This window comes from Eretmochelys imbricata, chromosome 13 (assembly GCF_965152235.1).
Source record: "Eretmochelys imbricata isolate rEreImb1 chromosome 13, rEreImb1.hap1, whole genome shotgun sequence".
Lineage (NCBI taxonomy): Eukaryota > Metazoa > Chordata > Testudines > Cheloniidae > Eretmochelys > Eretmochelys imbricata.
Window position 1 is genome coordinate 844,770 of NC_135584.1, and position 22,550 is coordinate 867,319.

General features: G+C 68.5%; 1 protein-coding gene across 1 annotated transcript in view; it reads right to left on the bottom strand.

The window, feature by feature from the left end:
* The window catches only part of SLC12A5 (solute carrier family 12 member 5), a 111,408-nt gene extending 91,591 nt beyond the window's left edge, over positions 1-19,817 (bottom strand). Inside the window, exon 1 of the mRNA XM_077831827.1 lies at positions 19,679-19,817. Within this exon, the coding sequence (XP_077687953.1) occupies positions 19,679-19,817 (139 nt within the window). The remainder of the gene's footprint in view (positions 1-19,678) is intronic.
* Between the last annotated feature and the right edge of the window lie 2,733 nt (positions 19,818-22,550).

Sequence of the window (22,550 nt, forward strand, 5' to 3'; positions counted from 1 at the left end):
ACCCTTCTCTGCCACCCGCAGCACAGCGCCCCCTGCTGCACCCTTCTCTGCCGCCCGCAGCACAGCGCCCCCTACTGCACCCTTCCCCGCCACCCACAGCACAGCGCCCCCTACTGCACCCTGCCACCCGCAGCACAGCGCCCCCTACTGCACCCTTCCCCGCCACCCGCAGCACAGCGCCCCCTGCTGCACCCTTCCCCGCCGCCCGCAGCAGAGCGCCCCCTACTGCACCCTTCCCCGCCACCCACAGCACAGCGCCCCCTACTGCACCCTTCCCCGCCACCCACAGCACAGCACCCCCTGCTGCACCCTTCTCTGCCACCCGCAGCACAGCGCCCCCTGCTGCACCCTTCTCTGCCGCCCGCAGCACAGCGCCCCCTACTGCACCCTTCCCCGCCACCCACAGCACAGCGCCCCCTACTGCACCCTGCCACCCGCAGCACAGCGCCCCCTACTGCACCCTTCCCCGCCACCCGCAGCACAGCGCCCCCTGCTGCACCCTTCTCTGCCGCCCGCAGCACAGCGCCCCCTACTGCACCCTTCCCCGCCACCCACAGCACAGCACCCCCTGCTGCACCCTTCCCCGCCGCCCACAGCACAGCGCCCCCTACTGCACCCTGCCACCCGCAGCACAGCGCCCCCTGCTGCACCCTTCTCTGCCGCCCGCAGCACAGCGTCCCCTGCTGCACCCTTCCCCGCCACCCACAGCACAGCGCCCCCTACTGCACCCTTCTCTGTCACCCGCAGCACAGCGCCCCCTGCTGCGCCCTTCCCCGCCATCCGCAGCACAGTGCCCCCTACTGCACCCTGCCACCCGCAGCACAGCGCCCCCTACTGCACCCTGCCACACGCAGCACAGCGCCCCCTGCTGCACCCTTCTCTGCCACCCGCAGCACAGCGCCCCCTACTGCACCCTCCCACCCGCAGCACAGCGCCCCCTACTGCACCCTTCCCCGCCACCCGCAGCACAGCGCCCCCTACTGCACCCTTCTCTGCCGCCCGCAGCACAGCGCCCCCTACTGCGCCCTTCCCCGCCGCCCACAGCACAGCGCCCCCTACTGCACCCTTCCCCGCCACCCGCAGCACAGCGCCCCCTGCTGCAGCCTTCTCTGCCGCCCGCAGCACAGCGCCCCCTACTGCGCCCTTCTCTGCCACCCGCAGCACAGCACCCCCTACTGCGCCCTGCCACCCGCAGGACAGCACCCCCTACTGCACCCTTCCCCGCCACCCGCAGCACAGCACCCCCTACTGCACCCTTCTCTGCCACCCGCAGCACAGCGCCCCCTACTGCACCCTTCTCTGCCGCCCGCAGCACAGCGCCCCCTACTGCACCCTTCCCCCCCGCCGACAGCACAGCGCCCCCTACTGCGCCCTTCCCCACCACCCGCAGCACAGCGCCCCCTACTGCACCCTTCTCTGCCGCCCGCAGCACAGCGCCCCCTACTGCACCCTTCCCCGCCACCCGCAGCACAGCGCCCCCTACTGCGCCCTTCCCCGCCGCCCACAGCACAGCGCCCCCTACTGCGCCTTTCCCCGCCACCCACAGTACAGCGCCCCCTACTGCACCCTGCCACACGCAGCACAGCGCCCCCTGCTGCACCCTTCTCTGCCACCCGCAGCACAGCGCCCCCTACTGCACCCTCCCACCCGCAGCACAGCGCCCCCTACTGCACCCTTCCCCGCCACCCGCAGCACAGCGCCCCCTACTGCACCCTTCTCTGCCGCCCGCAGCACAGCGCCCCCTACTGCGCCCTTCCCCGCCGCCCACAGCACAGCGCCCCCTACTGCACCCTTCCCCGCCACCCGCAGCACAGCGCCCCCTGCTGCACCCTTCTCTGCCGCCCGCAGCACAGCGCCCCCTACTGCGCCCTTCTCTGCCACCCGCAGCACAGCACCCCCTATTGCGCCCTGCCACCCGCAGCACAGCGCCCCCTACTGCACCCTTCTCTGCCGCCCGCAGCACAGCGCCCCCTACTGCACCCTTCCCCGCCACCCGCAGCACAGCGCCCCCTACTGCGCCCTTCCCCGCCGCCCACAGCACAGCGCCACCTACTGCGCCTTTCCCCGCCACCCACAGTACAGCGCCCCCTACTGCACCCTGCCACCCGCAGCACAGCGCCCCCTGCTGCACCCTTCCCCGCCGCCCGCAGCACAGCACCCCCTACTGCACCCTGCCACCCACAGCACAGCGCCCCCTGCTGCACCCTTCTCTGCCACCCGCAGCACAGCGCCCCCTACTGCACCCTTCCCCGCCACCCGCAGCACAGCGCCCCCTACTGCACCCTGCCACCCGCAGCACAGCGCCCCCTACTGCACCCTTCTCTGCCGCCCGCAGCACAGCGCCCCCTGCTGCACCCTTCCCCGCCACCCACAGCACAGCACCCCCTACTGCACCCTGCCACCCGCAGCACAGCGCCCCCTACTGAGCCCTTCTCTGCTGCCCGCAGCACAGCGCCCCCTGCTGCACCCTGCCACCCGCAGCACAGCGCCCCCTGCTGCACCCTTCCCCGCCGCCCGCAGCACAGCGCCCCCTACTGCACCCTTCTCTGCCGCCCGCAGCACAGTGCCCCCTGCTGCACCCTTCCCCGCCACCCACAGCACAGCGCCCCCTGCTGCACCCTTCCCCGCCACCCACAGCACAGCACCCCCTACTGCACCCTGCCACCCGCAGCACAGCGCCCCCTACTGAGCCCTTCTCTGCCGCCCGCAGCACAGCGCCCCCTGCTGCACCCTTCTCTGCCGCCCGCAGCACAGCGCCCCCTGCTGCGCCCTGCCACCCGCAGCACAGCGCCCCCTACTGCACCCTTCTCTGCCGCCCGCAGCACAGCGCCCCCTGCTGCACCCTTCCCCAACCACCCACAGCACAGCGCCCCCTGCTGCGCCCTGCCACCCGTAGCACAGCGCCCCCTACTGCGCCCTGCCACCCACAGCACAGCGCCCCCTGCTGCACCCTTCCCCGCCACCCACAGCACAGCGCCCCCTACTGCGCCCTGCCACCCGCAGCACAGCGCCCCCTACTGCGCCCTTCTCTGCCGCCCGCAGCACAGCGCCCCCTGCTGCGCCCTTCCCCGCCACCCACAGCACAGCGCCCCCTACTGCACCCTTCTCTGCCGCCCGCAGCACAGCGCCCCCTACTGTGCCCTTCTCTGCCACCCGCAGCACAGCGCCCCCTGCTGCACCCTTCTCTGCCGCCCGCAGCACAGCGCCCCCTACTGCGCCCTTCTCTGCCGCCCGCAGCACAGCACCCCCTACTGCACCCTTCCCCGCCACCCGCAGCACAGCACCCCCTACTGCACCCTTCTCTGCCACCCGCAGCACAGCGCCCCCTACTGCACCCTTCTCTGCCGCCCGCAGCACAGCGCCCCCTACTGCACCCTTCCCCGCCGCCCACAGCACAGCGCTCCCTACTGCGCCCTTCCCCACCACCCGCAGCACAGCGCCCCCTACTGCACCCTTCTCTGCCACCCGCAGCACAGCGCCCCCTACTGCACCCTTCCCCGCCGCCCACAGCACAGCGCTCCCTACTGCGCCCTTCCCCACCACCCGCAGCACAGCGCCCCCTACTGCACCCTTCTCTGCCGCCCGCAGCACAGCGCCCCCTACTGCACCCTTCCCCGCCACCCGCAGCACAGCGCCCCCTACTGCGCCTTTCCCCGCCACCCACAGCACAGCGCCCCCTGCTGCACTCTTCCCCGCCACCCACAGCACAGCGCCCCCTACTGCACCCTTTTCTGCCGCCCGCAGCACAGCGCCCCCTGCTGCACCCTGCCACCCGCAGCACAGAGCCCCCTACTGCACCCTGCCACCCGCAGCACAGCGCCCCCTGCTGCACCCTTCCCCGCCGCCCGCAGCACAGCGCCCCCTACTGCGCCCTTCTCTGCCACCCGCAGCACAGCACCCCCTACTGCGCCCTTCCCCGCCACCCGCAGCACAGCGCCCCCTGCTGCACCCTTCTCTGCCGCCCGCAGCACAGCGCCCCCTACTGCGCCCTTCTCTGCCACCCGCAGCACAGCACCCCCTACTGCGCCCTGCCACCCGCAGGACAGCACCCCCTACTGCACCCTTCCCCGCCACCCGCAGCACAGCGCCCCCTACTGCACCCTTCCCCGCCACCCACAGCACAGCGCCCCCTACTGCGCCCTTCCCCGCCACCCGCAGCACAGCGCCCCCTACTGCACCCTTCCCCGCCACCCGCAGCACAGCGCCCCCTACTGCGCCCTTCCCCGCCGCCCACAGCACAGCGCCCCCTACTGCACCCTTCCCCGCCACCCGCAGCACAGCGCCCCCTGCTGCACCCTTCTCTGCCGCCCGCAGCACAGCGCCCCCTACTGCGCCCTTCTCTGCCACCCGCAGCACAGCACCCCCTACTGCGCCCTGCCACCCGCAGGACAGCACCCCCTACTGCACCCTTCCCCGCCACCCGCAGCACAGCGCCCCCTACTGCACCCTTCTCTGCCACCCGCAGCACAGCGCCCCCTACTGCACCCTTCTCTGCCGCCCGCAGCACAGCGCCCCCTACTGCGCCCTTCCCCACCACCCGCAGCACAGCGCCCCCTACTGCGCCCTTCCCCACCACCCGCAGCACAGCGCCCCCTACTGCGCCCTTCCCCACCACCCGCAGCACAGCGCCCCCTACTGCACCCTTCCCCGCCACCCGCAGCACAGCGCCCCCTACTGCGCCCTTCCCCGCCGCCCACAGCACAGCGCCCCCTACTGCGCCTTTCCCCGCCACCCACAGTACAGCGCCCCCTACTGCACCCTGCCACCCGCAGCACAGCGCCCCCTGCTGCACCCTTCCCCGCCGCCCGCAGCACAGCACCCCCTACTGCACCCTGCCACCCGCAGCACAGCGCCCCCTGCTGCACCCTTCTCTGCCACCCGCAGCACAGCGCCCCCTACTGCACCCTTCCCCGCCACCCGCAGCACAGCGCCCCCTACTGCACCCTGCCACCCGCAGCACAGCGCCCCCTACTGCACCCTTCTCTGGCGCCCGCAGCACAGCGCCCCCTACTGAGCCCTTCTCTGCTGCCCGCAGCACAGCGCCCCCTGCTGCACCCTGCCACCCGCAGCACAGCGCCCCCTGCTGCACCCTTCCCCGCCGCCCGCAGCACAGCGCCCCCTGCTGCGCCCTGCCACCCGCAGCACAGCGCCCCCTACTGCACCCTTCTCTGCCGCCCGCAGCACAGCGCCCCCTACTGCACCCTTCCCCGCCGCCCACAGCACAGCGCTCCCTACTGCGCCCTTCCCCACCACCCGCAGCACAGCGCCCCCTACTGCACCCTTCTCTGCCGCCCGCAGCACAGCGCCCCCTACTGCACCTTTCCCCGCCACCCACAGCACAGCGCCCCCTACTGCACCCTGCCACCCGCAGCACAGCGCCCCCTGCTGCACCCTTCCCCGCCGCCCGCAGCACAGCACCCCCTACTGCACCCTGCCACCCGCAGCACAGCGCCCCCTGCTGCACCCTTCTCTGCCACCCGCAGCACAGCGCCCCCTGCTGCACCCTTCCCCGCCACCCACAGCACAGCGCCCCCTACTGCGCCTTTCCCCGCCACCCACAGCACAGCGCCCCCTACTGCACCCTGCCACCCGCAGCACAGCGCCTCCTGCTGCACCCTTCCCTGCCGCCCGCAGCACAGCACCCCCTACTGCACCCTGCCACCCGCAGCACAGCGCCCCCTGCTGCACCCTTCTCTGCCACCCGCAGCACAGCGCCCCCTGCTGCACCCTTCCCCGCCACCCACAGCACAGCACCCCCTACTGCACCCTGCCACCCGCAGCACAGCGCCCCCTACTGAGCCCTTCTCTGCCGCCCGCAGCACAGCGCCCCCTGCTGCACCCTGCCACCCGCAGCACAGCGCCCCCTGCTGCACCCTTCTCTGCCGCCCGCAGCACAGCGCCCCCTGCTGCACCCTTCCCCGCCACCCACAGCACAGCGCCCCCTACTGCGCCTTTCCCCGCCACCCACAGCACAGCGCCCCCTACTGCACCCTGCCACCCGCAGCACAGCGCCTCCTGCTGCACCCTTCCCTGCCGCCCGCAGCACAGCACCCCCTACTGCACCCTGCCACCCGCAGCACAGCGCCCCCTGCTGCACCCTTCTCTGCCACCCGCAGCACAGCGCCCCCTGCTGCACCCTTCCCCGCCACCCACAGCACAGCACCCCCTACTGCACCCTGCCACCCGCAGCACAGCGCCCCCTACTGAGCCCTTCTCTGCCGCCCGCAGCACAGCGCCCCCTGCTGCACCCTGCCACCCGCAGCACAGCGCCCCCTGCTGCACCCTTCCCCGCCGCCCGCAGCACAGCGCCCCCTGCTGCACCCTTCCCCGCCGCCCGCAGCACAGCGCCCCCACTGCACCCTTCTCTGCCGCCCGCAGCACAGCGCCCCCTACTGCACCCTTCCCCGCCGCCCGCAGCACAGCGCCCCCTGCTGCACCCTTCCCCGCCACCCACAGCACAGCGCCCCCTACTGCACCCTTCTCTGCCGCCCGCAGCACAGCGCCCCCTACTGCACCCTTCCCCGCCGCCCGCAGCACAGCGCCCCCTGCTGCACCCTTCCCCGCCACCCACAGCACAGCGCCCCCTACTGCACCCTTTTCTGCCGCCCGCAGCACAGCGCCCCCTGCTGCACCCTGCCACCCGCAGCACAGCGCCCCCTACTGCACCCTGCCACCCGCAGCACAGCGCCCCCTGCTGCACCCTTTTCTGCCGCCCGCAGCACAGCGCCCCCTGCTGCACCCTTCCCCGCCGCCCGCAGCACAGCACCCCCTACTGCGCCCTTCTCTGCCATCCACAGCAGAGCGCCCCCTGCTGTGCCCTTCTCTGCCGCCCGCAGCACAGCGCCCCCTGCTGCACCCTTCTCTGCCGCCCGCAGCACAGCGCCCCCTGCTGCACCCTTCCCCGCCACCCACAGCACAGCGCCCTCTACTGCACCCTTCTCTGCCGCCTGCAGCACAGCGCCCCCTACTGCACCCTTCCCCGCCACCCACAGCACAGCGCCCCCTACTGCACCCTTTTCTGCCGCCCGCAGCACAGCGCCCCCTGCTGCACCCTGCCACCCGCAGCACAGCGCCCCCTACTGCACCCTTCCCCGCCGCCCGCAGCACAGCGCCCCCTACTGCACCCTTCTCTGCCACCCACAGCAGAGCGCCCCCACTGCACCCTTCCCCGCCACCCACAGCACAGCACCCCCTACTGCGCCCTTCTCTGCCGCCCGCAGCACAGCGCCCCCTGCTGCGCCCTGGCCTGTCGCTGCCCAGCCTGCCCCTGCAGCACAGCGCCCCCTAGCACCACAATAGGGCACTTTGTATCAGAGCTGGTTAGGGCACAGGGCTGACCGAGAGGGACTCTGTCTGTCTGGGGCAGGACTGCCCCAGGGTTTGGGGTTTGCTCCTCGGGTGCCCAGTTCTGTCTCCCTGGACATGCGGCAGGGCCAGTGCACACAGGGCTCTGGAGCTGGCAGGGCCCCCTCTCTGCGCGGGGGACAGGCACACGGGGCAGCGGATGGGGCGGGACCTGCTCAGGTGGCGGAGGAGCTGCCTGCATCCCGGCCCTCTGCCCTCCCCTGGCTCAGCCTCCTGCTTCCCCACCCCAGCTCAGCAGCACCAAGCTGGGTCGGCAGATTCCCCTGACAGGCACACAGCACGTTTCCATGGTAACCACCAGCAACCCCAACCCTGAGCAACGGAGCCCTGTTACCCAGCCCCCCGGGTGATGCCAATGCAGCATCCCCCGCAGCCGGCCCAGCTCTGGGCCCAGCAGCCCCCGCCCCACTCTGGACAGCACAGATCCCTCCCGCACCGCAGGGCTGGCGAACAGCTCGGATGATCCCAATAACGCTAGGGAACAGCACGAGAGAAATGACACTGGGCCTGGTTTCCATGGAAACAAGAGAGCCTCCTTATCCAGTTTGGTACCATGGAGATTTCCGTGTATCCGACAGCTGTATCTGACCATCTTCTCTGTACACCACGTTTGTGTGTCACCACCACCTTTGCCTCCCCCAGCATCCTCATCCACCGCCCCCATGCTGCCACCCACCTGCCCCTGAACCCCCACAAGCCTCCCCACACACCCTGCCGTGGGGCTGGGTCAGGAACAAGCTGGGCTGGCGTGGGGCCAGGAACCGTGGAGGGTGGAAGGTGCATGCAGGAAACTCAAGTGGGGTGGACAGGAACCCAGCTGAGACGCCCAACAGCAGGCACTGAATGGGCATCAGATTGGGCACCCTCCAGTCACTGCCAGCGTGGTACCCATGGGGCCCCGAGCCCGGCCCAGGCCCCTCCCTGCCCAGGGTTCACAGCACAGGGGGTAGGCAGCAGAGTCTGGCTCCCGTCCCCCCAACCCCAGTGAGACATTCTGGATCCAGGGCGCACAGGACACGCACCTGCCCCATGGCGCAGCCCTGCTCCCCACCCCCCACACCAGCTGGGCCCCCTGGCACCATGTCCCAAGCCAGGAATATGCCAGTCACGGTGCTCACCCCCCCAGCAAGTGGAGTCAGGGGTTGCCACAGCAACCAGGTCCTTGCTGGGGCCAGCAGCCTCCAGCGAGCTAGTTCAAGGCATTATTTTAAGAATCACTTTGAATCTATGAGTCTGCCCGGGGCGCTAAGGGGGAGCGGGAGAGGGGGTAACCCTGCCCCCCCATCGGGCTCCTGCTCTGCCCCTGCGCCAGGGACAGGGACAGCAGGACGGGGGGCAGGCGTCAATCAGGCCAAGAGCGGGATCCCTGCAGTCCTGGCTGGCACTAGCAAAACCTCCCAGGCAGGCCGGGGTGTGGAGGGAGGACAAAAACCAGCAGACGAGTCACAGCTCTGGGGGGCGCTGAACCAACCCCACAGTGCCCCAGGAAGGGCCTGGCCCGAGCCCCACACAGCACGTGCCAAACCGGCTCCCCCCCTCCGCCCAGACTGCTGCTGTGACCCAAGACACCGCCTGCCCCCCGGTCTGCACAGCGCCCCCACTTGGTCCCCACCCCTACCTGGACCAGCCCTGTCCGCCCCCCATCACAGACCCCCTCGCCCCACCTCAGCCCTGTCCCATCACCCATCACAGCCCCCCCTCGCCCCAGCTCAGCCCTGCCCCATCACAGCCTCCCCTTACCCCAGCTCAGCCCTGCCTGTCACAGCCCCCCTTGCCCCAGCTGAGCCCTGCCCAGCCCCCCTCGCCCCAGCTCAGCCCTGCCCCATCACAGGCCCCCCTTACCCCAGCTCAGCCCTGCCCCATCACAGCCTCCCCTTACCCCAGCTCAGCCCTGCCTGTCACAGCCCCCCTTACCCCAGCTCAGCCCTGCTCAGCCCCCCATCACAGACCCCCTTGCCTCAGCTCAGCTCTGCCCAGCCCCCCCTCGCCCCAGCTCAGCCCTGCCCCATCACCCCGTCACAGCCCCCCCTCGCCCCAGCTGAGCCCTGCCCAGCCCCCCTCGCCCCAGCTCAGCCCTGCCCCATCACAGGCCCCCTTTACCCCAGCTCAGCCCTGCCCCATTACCCTGTCACAGCCCGTCCTTACCCCAGCTCAGCCCTGCCCAGGCTCCCATCACAGACCCCCTTGCCCCAGCTCAGCCCTGCCCAGCCCCCCCTCGGCCCCGCTCAGCCCTGCCCCATCACCCTGTCACAGCCCCCCCCTTGCCCCAGCTCAGCCCTGCCCAGCTCCCCCTCGCCCCAGCTCAGCCCTGCCCCATCACCCAGTCACAGCCCCCCCTTACCCCAGCTCAGCCCTGCCCCATCACAGCCCCCGCTTGCCCCAGCTCAGCCCTGCCCAGCTCCCCCTCGCCCCAGCTCAGCCCTGCCCCATCACCCAGTCACAGCCCCCCCTTACCCCAACTCAGCCCTGCCCAGCCCCCCATCACAGACCCCCTTGCCCCAGCTCAGTCCTGCCCCATCACAGACCCCCTGGCCCCAGCTCAGCTCAGCCCTGCCCCATCACCCCGTCACAGCCCCCCTTACCCCAGTTCAGTCCTGCCCCCATCACAGCCCCCCCTCGCCCCAGCTCAGCCCTGCCCCATCACCCCATCACAGCTCCCCCTTACCCCAGCTCAGCCCTGCCCAGCCCCCCATCACAGACCCCCTTGCCCCAGCTCAGCCCTGCCCCATCACAGCCCCCTCTGCCCCAGCTCAGCCCTGCCCCATCACCCCATCACAGCCCCCCCTTACCCAAACTCAGCCCTGCCCAGCCTCCCATCACAGGCCCCCGCACCCCAGCTCAGTCCTGCCCAGCCCCCCATCACAGACCCCCCTTGCCCCAGCTCAGCCCTGCCTCATTAGCCCCCCTCTTGCCCCAGCTCAGCCCTGCCCAGTTCCCCCTCACCCCAGCTCAGCCCTGCCCAGCCCGCACATTCCCTGGCACAGTCCCCCCACCCATTGCAGCCCTGCCCCAGGCCACCCAGGCCCCAAGAAGAGATGCAGGGAGGGGACACACTGAGCCAGGTGTGTCTGTGCCCAAGGGTAACCCCATGGCAGGGGCTGGGCTTCCAAGTACTGGACTCCTGTAGCCCGGGTCCCTGGCAGGTGGGAGCCTCAGGGTGGTGTTTCCTTCTGGACTCACCCCCCTCCGCCCCTGTGACGAAGTGGGACTGTTCTTAATGTTGCCTCTGAATAGTGTGGGTGTGCCTCAGTTTCCCCTGTGCAGTTCTTAAGTATATAGGGGGTGGGGTAAGGGTGTATGATCATTGCAGAGCCCTAGAGGGCAGGTGTGTGCAAGGGTCTGGACACAGAGAATGGCCGACACCCTGTTTCCTGGCACCTGATGGCCTGGCCCTTCCCCCTGCAAGGTGAGAGCTAAAGGGTTGGAGAACAAAGGAATCCGGTTACCTCCTGGCCCGGGAAAGGGACAAAGCCCAGAGGAGTGGGGGCTGGAGGGAGTTCCAGTTTGGGGCTGGCTGGGACATGGAGTGAAGGGCAGATGGGGCTGTCTGGCTCACTGCCCCCCAAAATGGACCCAGCTGAGGGGTCCTGTTCTCTGCCCTACAAGCTCTGTGTTAGACCATGTTCCTGTCGTCTAATAAACCTTCTGTTGTACTGGCTGGCTGAGAGTCCCGCCTGGCTGCGAAGTTGGGGGGCAGGACCCTCTGGCTTCCCCAGGAGCCCGCCTGAGCGGACTCACTGTGGGAAGCGCACGGAGGGGCAGAGGATGCTGAATGCTACGAGGTCAGACCCAGGAAGGTGGAAGCCGGGTGAGCTGTGTCTCCTGAAGACAGGCTGCTCACAGAAAGGCGACTGCCCCAGAGTCCTGACTGGCTTCATGGGGCACAGTTCCAGAGCATCGCCCGGGGACTCCGTGACAACCCCCACCCCAGAGTGCTGCAGCCCCTGGCCTGAGGTCGTTGTGGGCTCATCTGTGTTGGGAAAACCCACAGCAGATGCAGGCAGCGGTGCCCAGCTCAGGGGGCATGGACACAAGCCGTGGCCAGAGGTGGGGTGGGGTAGGGAGAGGGACAGGGTGGTGCTGAGTGCACGGGGAGGGGGACAGAGAATTAAGGGCAAGGTGCAAGGAGGGAACTGTAGGGGGAGGGGAAGTGCAGAGAGATAGGGATAGAGAGGGCACGACTGCAGGGAGAGGGCTGGGGGTGCAGGGAGGAGCTCGGGTCAGGGTGCAGGGAGGTGGTGGGCGTGCAGGGAGAGGACTGGGCATGCAGGGTGGGGTGAGGGTGCAGGGAGAGGACTGGGGGGGCAGGAAAGGGCATGGCAGGGTGGGGGGGGGCAGGGAGGGCAGTGAAGCAGGTGCCTGGGGAACTCCTTTGCATTTGTAGCCCTTCGCTCCCCACCCCACGTGTGGCCAGGGAGGGGATCCTGCACATCGCCCCTAAGGGATCCCAGAGACACACCCAGCCTGGCCTCTTCCCCCCATGGCTCTGTCACCCCCACACAGACAGCTAGGCCTGGCCGCTGCCCCTCCATCCACCCCCAGGCCCTGTGGGAGAAAAGCCACCCTCAGGGGTCAATGGGTGAGCTGGGGGTTCAGGGCAGGACAGCAAGCGGTCCCCCCAGCCCAGCTCCAGCCTAGCCAGACAGGGTTGCAGGCTGCATGTGGCCAAGGGTGACCCCTGGTGGCCAGGGAGGAGGCTCCAGCTCTCGCAGTCGGGGAGCAGGCAGGAGCCGGCCCCTCCAAGCTGGGCCAGGCCAGGGACCCTCAAGCTGCTCTCCAGCGCCGCCCGCCCGAGGCCAGAAATCACCAGTCCCAGTCATGCTCTTGGGCTGTGATTTCTGAGCCCTCTGAGCGTGCGGGTGTGTGCGTTGAATGAGTGTGTGCACGGCTGCATTGTGTGTACGTGTGTGTTGTATGAGTGTGTGCCCTGTGTGTGCGCTCTGTGCAGTGTGGGTGTGCATGTGCGTTATGTTGTGCACTCTCTGTTTGTGCACTCAGGGTGCACACGTGCGTGCGACAGCTTGTGTTACAGCTCGCTGGCGTTCATAGGGCACATGGCAGTGGTCCCGCTGCAGGAGTGCTGACCAGAACCCATTGTGCCGTGTGCTGCCCAGCGCGAGAGCAGCCCTGCCTGGTCAGTCTGGTGCAGAGTGTGCGGGGCAGCGGTTAGGAAGCTGGAACTGGGACCCACCAAACCCAGAGGGGCCCCCAAGCATCCCGGAGCGGGGAACGGCCGTTAACCGCTGCTGAGCTGGCGGGGGAGCAGGGCTGCTGTCTGGAACAGCCAGGGTGGGTCCCCCCTCTCTGGCCACAAGCACCTGCTCAGTCCACTCCGTCTGCTCCCATTACCCAGCTGTTCGCACCACTGCCGCGGCTTGGCACCCCGCAGCCGCTGCAGGCCCCTCCCTTCGCCCTGACACGCACGCACCGCGGCCAGCTCTAACAATCGCATCGGGGGTCTCGCGAGAGCTGCTGGAGTCAAGCGAGCAGGAGAATCTCAGCTTCCAGTTGTAATGAGCAGCAAGTTTCTAGCCCTCGTGGCTGCAAAGACAATCTGGGAAGAGGTGGCCTGAGCGCGGCCCGTGGGCCTCAGTGGCTCAGCGGCAAAGAGACAGAGCCCGGAAGTCCCGGGGTTAATATCTCCTGATCTCGGAGCGCTTGGGGTCAGCGGTTCTACAGCACACACCCCATCAGCAGGGCTGGACCCTAAAACCGTCACCGCCCCAGCCCTGACCTCGCCCACTGCAGCTAGCGGAGTGGGGGGATGAAGCAGCTGCTGGCCTCTCCGTGGGGCAGCCCCCACAGGAACACCCCCCGCCCACGTGAGGCAGCAGGGTTCCTGATCGGCGGGGTGCAGGGCCTGGTCTAGCATTACAGACGCCCCGCGGCAGGTACCTTGCCCCAGGATGGGCCGGCTGAGGGACCAGACCCGGCGCCTGTCGACGTCAAAGCAGGAGCCTCTAGTGGGGCACATGGTCTAGCTGCCGGAGGGTGCCGGTCTTTGGGGGGAGAGGGGGGATGAAGCGGGATCAGTGAGGGGGACACCAGCACAAATTGAGGGGGACACGGGAGCGGTCCTCAGATACCTGAAAGGCTGCCGCAGAGAAGCTGGAGAAAAGCGGTTCTCTCTGGCCACGCAGGGCCGGCCAAGAGGCGATGGGCTCAAACTACGCACGGCAGGTTGAGATCAAATCTCAGGAAAAACTTCCCAGCTGCAAGAACAGGGGACAACGGAACGACGCGCAGGGAGGTCGCGGAGGCTCCTTGGCGGGAGGTTTCCCAAGGGGGGCGGGAGCCATCTGCGTTGGATGCTCAGACACCCCGAACCGGCACCTGGCCGGGGCCAGACTCGGGGCCCCTGCGGCCCCGCCCAACGTTGCGGGTCCCGGCCCGAGCTCCCTCCCCAGCGCCCGGCCCCGGGGCAGCCCTGCACTTCCCGCCGCAGCCAGCAGAGGGAGCAGCCTGCCCGGCCTTGAACCAGCGGCCGGCCCCCGGCCCGGGCAGCCCCGGCCACCAGCGACCGAGCTCCAGCGAACAAGGTCCCCTGCCCCCCAACCCGGCCCCCAACCCAGACCCCCCACCCAGACCCCCAACCCCTGCCCTGACCCCCCACCGCCAACCCCTGCCCAGACCCCCAACCTGACCCCCAACCCAGCTCCCCAACCGCCAACCCCTGCCCAGACCCCCAACCTGACCCCCAACCCAGCCCCCCAACCCCTGCCCAGACCCCCCACCCGACCCCCAACCGCCAACCCCTGCCCAGACCCCCCACCCGACCCTCACAGACCCCCAACCTCTGCCCAGATCCCCAACTGCCAACCCCTACAGCCCCAACCCCTGCTCTGCCCCCCAACCCGGCCCCCTGCCCAGACCCCCCACCCAGACCCCCAACCCCTGCCCTGACCCCCCACCCGACCCCCAACCGCCAACCCCTGCCCAGACCCCCAACCTGACCCCCCAACCCCTGCCCAGACCCCCCACCCAGACCCCCAACCCCTGCCCTGACCCCCAACCCAGCTCCCCAACCGCCAACCCCTGCCCAGACCCCCAACCTGACCCCCAACCCAGCCCCCCAACCCCTGCCCAGACCCCCCACCCAGACCCCCAACCCAGCTCCCCAACTGCCAACCCCTGCCCAGACCCCCAACCCAGCCCCCCAACCGACCCCCCACCCAGACCCCCAACCCCTGCCCTGACCCCCCACCCGACCCCCAACCCAACTCCCCAACCGCCAACCCCTGCCCAGACCCCCAACCTGACCCCCAACCCAGCCCCCCAACCCCTGCCCAGACCCCCCACCCGACCCCCAACCGCCAACCCCTGCCCAGACCCCCCACCCGACCCTCACAGACCCCCAACCTCTGCCCAGATCCCCAACTGCCAACCCCTACAGCCCCAACCCCTGCTCTGCCCCCCAACCCGGCCCCCTGCCCAGACCCCTCACCCAGACCCCCAACCCCTGCCCTGACCCCCCACCCGACCCCCAACCGCCAACCCCTGCCCAGACCCCCAACCTGACCCCCCAACCCCTGCCGAGACCCCCCACCCAGACCCCCAACCCAGCTCCCCAACCGCCAACCCCTGCCCAGACCCCCCACCCGACCCCCAACCCAGCTCCCCAACTGCCAACCCCTGCCCAGACCCCCAACCTGACCCCCAACCCAGCTCCCCAACCGCCAACCCCTGCCCAGACCCCCAACCTGACCCCCAACCCAGCCCCCCAACCCCTGCCCAGACCCCCCACCCAGACCCCCAACCCCTGCCCTGACCCCCCACCCGACCCCCAACCGCCAACCCCTGCCCAGACCCCCCACCCGACCCTCACAGACCCCCAACCCCTGCCCAGATCCCCAACTGCCAACCCCTACAGCCCCAACCCCTGCTCTGCCCCCCAACCCGGCCCCCAACCCAGCCCCCCAACCCCTGCCCTGACCCCCAACCCCTGCCCCAACCCGACCTCCAATCCCTGCCCTGACAGCCAACCCCTGCCCCGACAGACCCCCAACTGCCAACTCCTACAGCCCCCAACCTCTGCCCAGACCCCCCACCCGACCCCCAACCCAGCCCCCCAACCCAGCCCCCCAACCCCTGCCCAGACCCCCAACCTGACCCCCAACCGCCAACCCCTGCCCAGACCCCCCACCCGACCCCCAACCCAGCTCCCCAACCGCCAACCCCTGCCCAGACCCCCAACCTGATCCCCAACCCAGCCCCCCAACCCCTGCCCAGACCCCCCACCCGACCCCCAACCCCTGCCCCAACCCAGCCCCCCAACCCGACCTCCAACCCCTACCCTGACAGCCAACCCCTGCCCCGACAGACCCCCAACTGCCAACTCCTACAGCCCCCAACCTCTGCCCAGACCCCCCACCCGACCCCCAACCCAGCCCCCCAACCCCTGCCCAGACCCCCAACCTGACCCCCAACCGCCAACCCCTGCCCAGACCCCCCACCCAGACCCCCAACCCCTGCCCTGACCCCCAACTGCCAACTCCTTCAGCCCCCAACCCCTGCCCTGACCCCCCACCCGACCCCCAACCCAGCTCCCCAACCCCTGCCCAGACCCCCAACCTGACCCCCAACCCAGACCCCCAACCCCTGCCCAGACCCCCCACCCGACCCCCAACCCAGACCCCCAACCCCTGCCCTGACCCTCAACCCGACCCCCAACCCCGCTCCCCAACCACCAACCCCTGCCCAGACCCCCAACCTCTGCCCAGACCCCCAACTGCCAACCCCTACAGCCCCCAACCCCTGCCCTGACCCCCACCCGACCCCGCACCGAGCCCCCTAACCCCCAACCCCTGCCCAGACCCCCCACCCGATCCTCATAGACCCCCAACCTCTGCCCAGACCCCCAACTGCCAACCCCTACACCCCCAACCCCTGCTCTGACCCCCAACCTGACCCCCAACCCAGTCCCCCAACTGCCAACCCCTGCCCAGACCCCCACCCAACCCTCACAGACCCCCAACCTCTGCCCAGACCCCCAACTGCCAACCCCTACAGCCCCCAACCCCTGCCCTGACCCCCAACCCAACCCCCAACTGCCCCCAACCCGACCTCCACAGCCCCCCAACTGCCAACCCCTGCCCTGACCCCCAACCCAACCCCCAACCCAGCCCTGCAACCGCCAACCCCTGCCTAGACCCCCACCCAACCCTCACAGACCCCCAACCGCCAACCCCTACAACCGCCAACTCCTGCCCTGACCCCCAACCCGACCTCCACAGCCCCCCAACCGCCAACTCAACAACCACAGACCCCCAACCTCTGCCCAACTCCCAACCGCTAACCCCCACAGCCCCCAACCTGACCCCCACAGCCCCCCAACCTCTGCCCAGACCCCCAACTGCTAACCCCCACAGTCCTCCAACCCAGCCCTCCAACCCCCAGAGCCCCCAACCTCTGCCCAGACCCCCAACTGCCAACCCCCACCGCCCCTAACCTGACCCCCACAGCCCCCCGACCTCTACCCAGACCTCCAACCCCCACAGTCCCCAACCCGACCCCCACAGACCCCCACCCCTGCCCAGACCCCCAATCGCCAACCCCCAAAGCCCCCCAACCTCCAGACCCCCAACCCCTGACCCCTACAGCCACCAACACAGACCCCCAATCCCCACAGACTCCCAACCTCCACAGCCCCCAATCTCTGCCCAGACCCCCAACCGCCAACCCCTGTCCAGACCCCAACCACAGACCCAGACCCAGCCTAGACTCCAACTCCCACAGGCCCCAACCCCTGCCCAGACCCTACCCCCAACCCCCACAGCCCCAAACCCCTGACCCCCAACCCCTGCCCTGACTCCCAAACTTTAATCCCATGCCCTTCAACCCCTGCCCAGACCCATGGCCCCCAAACCCTGACACTGACTTCCCTGTGACCCCCAAACCTCAGCATTGACTTCCCTTCTACTCCCAACCCTAGCACTGACTCCCACAACCCTGCTGGGCTCCACGGGGCTGTTATGGCTAACCTCAGCCCTGCCGCGGGCTCCAGTCCCCTCCCCTTCCCAGCCCCACCGTCCTGAGTGAGTCACCTTGGCATGGGGGCAGGTCCCCCAACAGAGCTGGTGCCTTCCAGCCTCTCAGTCGCTCCCATCTCAGCCCCATCTCCTCGGCCAGTGCAACCTGCCCACGCCCTGCCAGGCCAGCCCTGCCACCATGGCCCGGACAGAGCACAGGGGACGGGTCCATGGGCCACACAGCACAAGCCGCACGCCCACAACATCCAGGCATATAACAACCCCCCAACCCCAGAACCACTCAACCCCCAGCACCGACCCACCCAGCCCGGATCCAAAATACCCACGCATCTCTGTGCTCTGAGCCCCTAGACCCTGCCATGCGGGGCCAGGCACTGGGGCCATATTACACCAGGCGCCCTCGCAGAGGGCACAACTCACAGCTCCGATGCAGCGGGTGAGGCTGCAGCCCCCTGGGTTTCTGAGATCGATACAGCTCCAGTGACAGGCCCGGATGTGCAGCCAAGAGCCCTGTGCTCCAGGACACGCTGTGCATGGGGAACTGCCTCGCTCCAGCCCAAGGTCCAGAGCCAGAAAGGCCCGGAGGGGGAGCGCAGCACCCCCTGCTCCCAGGGGCCAAATGTTGAGCCATGTGCAGGAGCTGGCTGCCCTTCAGGCATGGAGACCCCCCAGCGTAGGCCCCACTCCGGCCAAACTGGGACGATCCCTGCAGGGATCCCAGCACTGACAGCTTCTCGCCCTGGCGAGCCTGGGCAAGTCCCTGCACCTCGCTGCCACCTGCCTCGCCCTCTAACTCGGGGCAACACCACGCACTGCACCAGGCTGCCACGGACAGACTGTGCAAAGCTCCCTTGGACAGGGCCAGGTCTAGAACCCAGTCCTCTCCCCAGAGCAGGCCTCCGAGAGCACCCGCAGCTGGCAGCAGCAGCCAGGGCCTTTCCTCTCTGTGGGCTGCACACGGAGCCAGGCTCACGGGTGCACATGCCCAGGTGCGTGTAGACCCAGGACGTCACGGACAGGCTCACACGTGCACGCACGCAGCCATGACATCACGCTCACACCCATGGGGTACACAGAGTCAGGACGTCCCGTGCACACACGCACATCCAGGATGCCATGGCTCCTTCTCGCCGCACAGACCCTGACAGACACTCTAACCACCAACCCTTAGCCTCCAGGCTCACGTCAAAGTCATGCACAGAAGCCAAATGCTGCCCAGGCTGTTGCCTGCTCCCAAAGACGGGCAAAATGGCAGCCAGCGGAGGGGGTGGCAGGCTGGACATCTGACCCGCCGTCTCCCCAGGCCGACACAGGGCTGGTCGAGGGCCACACTTCGTAATGGTCTCACCCTCCACTATCGGGAGGCTCAAGCAGCGTGGTCAGCATGCCGGGCCCATGGCTGGCTATGGAATGTGCGTGAGCTGAAGGACATGGAGTCCAAGTCCTAGAAGTGAATAGCACAGGGCTGGATTGGGGGGCACCAGCATGGGCTGTGGGGGGAGCCCAGGGCTGGGCTAGGGGGGCTGCAGGTCCAGAGTGGGGGGCACCCGCAGGGCTGTGAGGGGCTGCGGGTCGGGAGCAAGGGGCGCTGGTTTGGCTGTGTGGAGAAGTTCATCTGTGGCCCTCGGTCTCGCTCTCAAGAGCCCCAAGCTGCAGAGCCCTCGCTGGGGCCAGCGGGCACGGCCCAGGGCGGGTTTTACCCTGCGGGTTTCACTCAGCAAGGGGCCGGGTGCTGCGCGTGCTGGGGGGCCCCGCCCCCAGCACATCCCTCGGGCCCTGTGCCCATCCCAGCTCCTGGGCAGGCGGCTCTCGGCCCCACCCTGCATTTAGGGTTCAGCTGAGAGGAGCCCCGCACAGGGCCAGCCTCAGCCGGGTGAGTCCCTGCCCCCAGCAGCCAGCAGGCGGGAATGGGAGGCAACGAGCGCCCGGCTCCTCTGGAGAGAGCCAAAGGTTACCAGGGGCAACCAGCCATCTCCCTGCCTAGCCCCCTTTTCCAGAGCGGAGCCCAGCCCCCCACGGGACCCCCAGGCACTTCCGCTCTTTCCATTCACAGCCGCAACTTTTGCTCCAAGCCACTGGCCAGGCCCCGTCAAAGGCCTCAGGAAACCGGCTCCTCTCAGACATGGCTGCTGGTGCAGCCCAGTGCCCCAGAGCCTTCACCCCAGAGGGGCAGCCAGCCCCACCCACCCCAGGGCAGACTGAAGCCCCCAGCCCAGCACCGTCCCTGCCCCCCACTGGGAGGGCTCCTGGCAGGTCACTGTAGCAGCCAGCCCCTCTGTGCTGCCCACGGGGCGCCCGCACGGTGCCCGCCGAGCATCACTTACCTTTGCTGTCTTCTCGGGAGTGGCTGCCAGGCTGGGCCCCTTGCAGGGGGGCGGCATCTCCATGGAGAGCTGCAGCCGCCTCTTGGCAGGGGGCCCCCTCCTCCCGGGGCAGGGCCGTGACCGTGAACCTCCGGCTCATGCCCCAGCAGAGGTTCCAGCCTCCTGTCTCCACAAGTGGCTGCCGAGGCACCGGCTGAAGAGACAGAGCGGCTCTCCCTCAGCCGGCTGCCTAGCATGGTCCTAGTGCCCTCCTGGCGCTGCTCTGCACAGGCCACGTCCCTGGCACTGTCATCCCCACTGGGACGGCGGAGCCTGCGCACAGGAGCCGCACAGCCCAGCTCGCCCAGGCTCCCCCGGGACCCCCGGCCAGAGCCAAGCCAGACTCTTCTCCTTGCTCCTGCTGAGGGGTCAGAGCTAGAGCAGCAGCACCCGCTGTGTCCGGGCAGCCCGGGCCGGTCTCCTCCACCTGGCGTCGGGCTCCAGGGCACCTTCTGCTGCACGGCACCTCCTGGACCCCCAAGTCCGCAGTGCCCCATGGCCTGAGCTTCCCCACCAGCCGGCCCTGCTGCTCCGACCTCAGGGAGCCCAAGCCAGGCCAGCCCAGCTGCCCACAGCAGGCAGGAGCTCAGCAGCTGGAGGGGGGGATGAAGGGGAGAAAATGAGGAAGCAAGTGGGGCAGCCATGACTCGGGGGTGGAGGGGGGTCAGTGGAGAGGGTGCAACCCACTGGCTCAGGGGCTCCCCCAGGCCCAGGGCCGCTCACGACTCAGGTCTTTTCCATTGGGCTGGGGTTGTCACGGAGTCTCCGGGCGATGCTCTGGAACGACTCTCTGCGAAGCCAGTCAAGACTCTGGGGGAGCCTCCTTTCTGGGAGCAGCCTGTCTGCAGGGCAAGGAGCTCACACAGCTTCCACCTTCCTGGGTTTGACCTTGGAGCATTTAGCATTTTCTTTCACATCATGTGCTTCCCACAGTGAGTTTGCCCAGGCGGGGTCCTGGGGAAGCCAGTGGGTCCTGCCCCCCAGCTTTGTAGTTAGACCTGACTCTCAGCCAGCCAGTAAAACAGAAGGTTTATTAGATGACAGGAACATTGTTTAAAACAGAGCTTGTAGGTACAGAGACCAGGACCCCTTAGTCAGGTCCATCTTTGGAGGGCAGGGAGGCCAGAGCCCCATCTGGCCCTCTCTTCATTTCCCCAGCCAGCTTCAAAACTGAAGCTCTCTCCAGCAGTTTCCCACAGCCTCCCCCCGGCTCCTCCTCCAGGCTTTGTCTCTTTCCCGGGCCAGGAGGCCACCAGATCTCTTTGTTCTCCAACACCGTCAGTTGGCACCTTTGCAGAGGAGGGGCCCGGGCCAACAGTTGCCAGGAGAGAGGGAGTCGGCCATTCTCTTTGCAGACCCCTGCACACACCTGCCCTCTAGGGCTCTGCAACAATCACACGCCCTTATCCTAGATACTGAAGAATTGCATAGGGGAAACTGAGGCACCCACACAGTATTCAGAGAAAACATTAAGAACATTCCCGCTTCCTCACAGGGGACAGGGCCTGGCTCGTGGTGTTTTGCTCGTTAGGTGGTCCCGGTGCTGGGGCGAGCTCTGGAATTACAGCTCTCAGCACAGCTCAGCCCCATCCCACCCTGCGTGGGGCATAAAGTGAGATTAACCCCAGCCGGGCAGCACAGGGGGGCAGAGACGCTCAGGCTCCACTCTCCTTTGCCCAGCGTCGCCAGGAAACCCCCAATCCTGACTGGGCTCCCTGAGCCATGTGTCTGGGGGGGGGGGATGCGCCTGCATTTGTGGCTGCGTCTGTCTCTGTGGTGACACAATGTGACATCAGGAATGCCATTGGCCAGGCTTCCATAAAGGGACTTCGCAAGACAGGATGGGTGTGTGAGCGGGGTGGTGTGTAGGGACCCACTCTCCATGGGACTGGAGTAGGGCAGGGATCCGCCCCCAGAGCCTTCGCCCCATTTGCTCCGCAGCCAAGACTGAGCAGAGCACCAGCTGCACAGCGATCAGTGGGCACAGGCCTGAAGACCCTCACCCCAGGGCCACGATGATGAGACCTCCCGGGCCCACATGGGGTGCACCAGCACCTCAGAGCCTCAGCCTGACCTCTCTCTTCTCCAAACCATTCCCTTCCCCCATCTCAGCCTTATCCTCTACCCAGGGCCCTGCCCCCACCCTGCCGGTCCATATGAACTTGTCACAGAGTGGGGGGGAGTCCGGGCCCTGCACCCCTCTTCCTGCGATTCACTGGGACTCTCAGCCAGCCAGTAACACAGAAGGTTTATTAGAAGACAGGAACACAGTTCCAAGCAGGGCTTGTAAGTACAACCAGGACGCCTCAGCCAGGTCCCTTCGGGGGGCAAGGAGCTTAGGCCCCAGACTTGGGGTTCCCTGCATCTTCCCAGCCAGCCCCAAAATGAAAACTCCCTTCCCCGAGTCTCACTCCTCCTCCCCTCAACTCCTCCTCCAGCCTTTGTCCAGTTTCCAGGCAAAGGTGTCACCTGGGCCCAACCCTCTCCCAGCTCAGGTGACAGTCTCAGGTCTCCTCACTCCAGTGGATTCACCCCCTGCTCTCCTACCCCCCATGCAGACAGTCCCAGCAGAACTAGACGCCATTCCCCGGTCAGTCCGCCCCCCTCCCTGCTGCGTCCCATCTCTCCCCGCTTCGAGACTGAACTGAGCGGGGTCACTGTGACCAGTGACCTGGGGAAGTTCGGGGGCCCCCTCTCCAGGACAGCACATCCGCTATCATGTTGACACTTCCCTTCACGTGGACCACGTCCATGTCGTAATCCTGCAGGAGCAGGCTCCACCTCAGGAGTTTGGCGTTGGCTCCTTTCATCTGGTGCAGCCAGGTCAGGGGAG